Below are 2775 nucleotides of genomic sequence, written 5' to 3' on the forward strand. Positions count from 1 at the left end.
ACCTTATGGGCACTTCAAAAGAACAAGAGGTATAAGACAAGGGGACCCCATGTCACCTTACCTCTTTGTGCTTGTGATGGATTTGTTTACTGATATCATGAGGCAAAGTGTAGAGGATTGAAGGTACAAATTACATTATAGATGTCATGATCCTATTATCACTCACATCTCATTTGCAGATGATTTACTAGCCTTCATACATGGGGAAGAAGATACAGCTGTATGTCTAAAGCAAAATTTGGCTGAATTTAAGCAATTGTCGGGGCTAGAAGTGAATGAGAACAAAAGTCAAATATACTTTGCTGGAATGGATCAGGCACTCTGCAGTGTAATTCAGAATACACTGCAATTCCCAGTAGGAGAATTACCAGTGAAGTATTTGGGGCTGCCGCTAATATCAAAAAGGCTATCATCAGTAGATTGCTCACCTTTATATGACAAAGTGGATAGAAGAATACAAAGTTGGAAGGGCAAATCATTATCATATGCGGGCAGGTTGTAATTGGTTAAGTCTGTCATCAACAATCTAAGCATATATTGGACCGCGTCGTTCAAGCTGCCATTGAAAACCATTGAGGACATCAACAGGTTATGTAAAAATTTCCTATGGAAAGGGCCAGATTTGATGACTGCACATGCTCTAATCAGTTGGGAGGATGTATGCCACCCCTATGAAGAGGGTGGGCCCGATATAAGAGACCTAAGTACGGTGAACAAAGCAAAGAACACCGGCACCTTAAGCGGATAGTCGAATAAGAAAAAAACCGGTGAACTGGGTAAAGAATAACTTAATCAAGCAAAATGAATTCTGGCACATGAAAGCACCTGATCATTGCTCCTGGAGTTGGCGCAACATCCTAAAGGTAAGAACTGATGCTACAGAGTTTATTTTATACCAAATAGGGGATGGCAAGAATACAAAGATGTGGAACGAACCATGGCACCCATCGGGATTACTGAGAGAAAAGTTCCCTTCACCGCTTCGATATAGATCGACCTGTAATCTAAACTCAACAGTGTCATGCCTGATAGAAGATGGAAGATGGGAGGTACCGCAGAACATCAAAAGGTATTTGAATGAAATTGCGCGCGAAATGGAAGAGAAGGTTTAGATCTAAGGTGGAGAAGACGAAATTATTTGGACTGAATCGCGAACTGGTGAATACACTCTAAAAGATACTTATGAGAGTATGAGATTAGTAAGGCAACCTACAGCATGGCATGGGTTAGTATCGTTCACTAATAAAATTCCAAGACACTCATTCATTGGGTGGATGGCGTTTCACGATGGACTGAAAACGAGAGAGAAGATGAAACAATGGAAGGTGGTGGTATCTAATACCTGTGTTCTCTGCTGGAAGAGTGTGGAAAACACACAACACATTTTCTTTGAATGTGTGTACGCTCATAAAATATGGAAAGCGCTGATGAGGCTGGCTGGGTATGAGAGAAAGAAGCCAATAACATGGCAAAGTGAAGTGAACTGGCTTGTGCACAAAGTAGCAGGGAGAGGATGCAAGCAAGACGCATTAAGGTTGGTAACATAAATGCATATTTGTACTGGGTGTGGCAGGAAAGGAATGGGAGAATATTCAAGCATGAGGCGAGGTATACTGATCAGATGGTGGTGCTAGTCATGAAGGACGTGAGAACAAAACTCAGTTCTATTGAATATAAGATGGTGGCAAAGGTCGAGAGAGATGAGTTCATGCAAAGATGGAATATGCATATCAAAACAGAACAAGGAATAAAGCAGAAATGTAAATGGGAAAAAGCTGGACCAGAAACAGTGATCCTCAACATACGCTACAAGGGGATCAAGGAGGCTGGGCAACAACTCTGAGAGATGATAAAGGTATGGTGTTAGCGGCAGCAAAAGGAAAGTCAGGGTTCACAACAATTGCGTCTATTGAGCTACAAGGACTGCAACAGGGATTGAAGCTGGCGAAAATGCACAATGTGAGGAAAATCAAGGCACAAACAGATTCCACAAACGTTTTCAGCTTTCTAAAAGGCAATAAGGACCAACCATGGAGGATAAGGAAACTACTTGAAGACATAGGGAAACAGAGTAACACTTTTGAGAATTTCTCTATAGTCCATGTGTTTAGAGAATGTAATAGGTTAGCAGATAGCATTGCATCAAATATTGCTTATGTTTTATTTATTGAACTCACCCCTAGCTCTTTTTATGAAGATATAAAGAAAATTGTTTTTGAAGATGCTAATGGGAAAAAGTACATAAGATTGTAATAACTCTTTTTTTCTGATTCTCCTCTATGAGGAAGGGCTCTTAATTAAAAAACCCCGCTTACCAACCAAAAAAAAAAACACCGGATTGATTGATTGATTGTAGAAAACTCATGTTCTTATCGCTTTTTTCGATTACAGCCTTATTCTGGAACTAATACATCAAAAGGCGTGTTATAGAGCCAAAAGGAGACAAAAGGACCCTAAAAAGGACATCACAAAATAACTGGGGAAAAGTGCTAAAAGGGACAAAAGGACCCTTTTTCCCAGTTGTTCCATGATGTCCCTTTTAGGGTCCTTTTGTCTCCTTTTGGCTTTATAACAAGCCTTTTGATGTATTAGTTCCAGAATAGGGATGTATACGGAAAAAGCGATAAGAACATGAGTTTTCTACAATTAATCAATCAATCCGGTGTTTTGCATTCATTATAGTGCAAGCTCACACATAGGTGCATTCAATCTTGTGTTTTGCATTCTTTCTAACGTAAGCTCGCTTGTAGGTACGCTCATTCAATCAATCGAGTG

At 40.0% G+C, this 2775-nt stretch overlaps 1 protein-coding gene across 1 annotated transcript; it reads left to right on the forward strand.

Moving 5' to 3' along the window:
• Nucleotides 1-1857: 1857 nt before the first annotated feature.
• Nucleotides 1858-2253, forward strand: LOC147487864 (uncharacterized). Its single transcript, XM_086574161.1, has one exon. The coding sequence runs from the start codon at nt 1858-1860 to the stop codon at nt 2251-2253; it is 396 nt and encodes a 131-aa protein (XP_086430287.1).
• The last annotated feature ends 522 nt before the right edge of the window (nt 2254-2775 follow it).

This window comes from Coptis chinensis, chromosome 7 (assembly GCF_015680905.1).
Source record: "Coptis chinensis isolate HL-2020 chromosome 7, ASM1568090v1, whole genome shotgun sequence".
NCBI lineage: Eukaryota > Viridiplantae > Streptophyta > Magnoliopsida > Ranunculales > Ranunculaceae > Coptis > Coptis chinensis.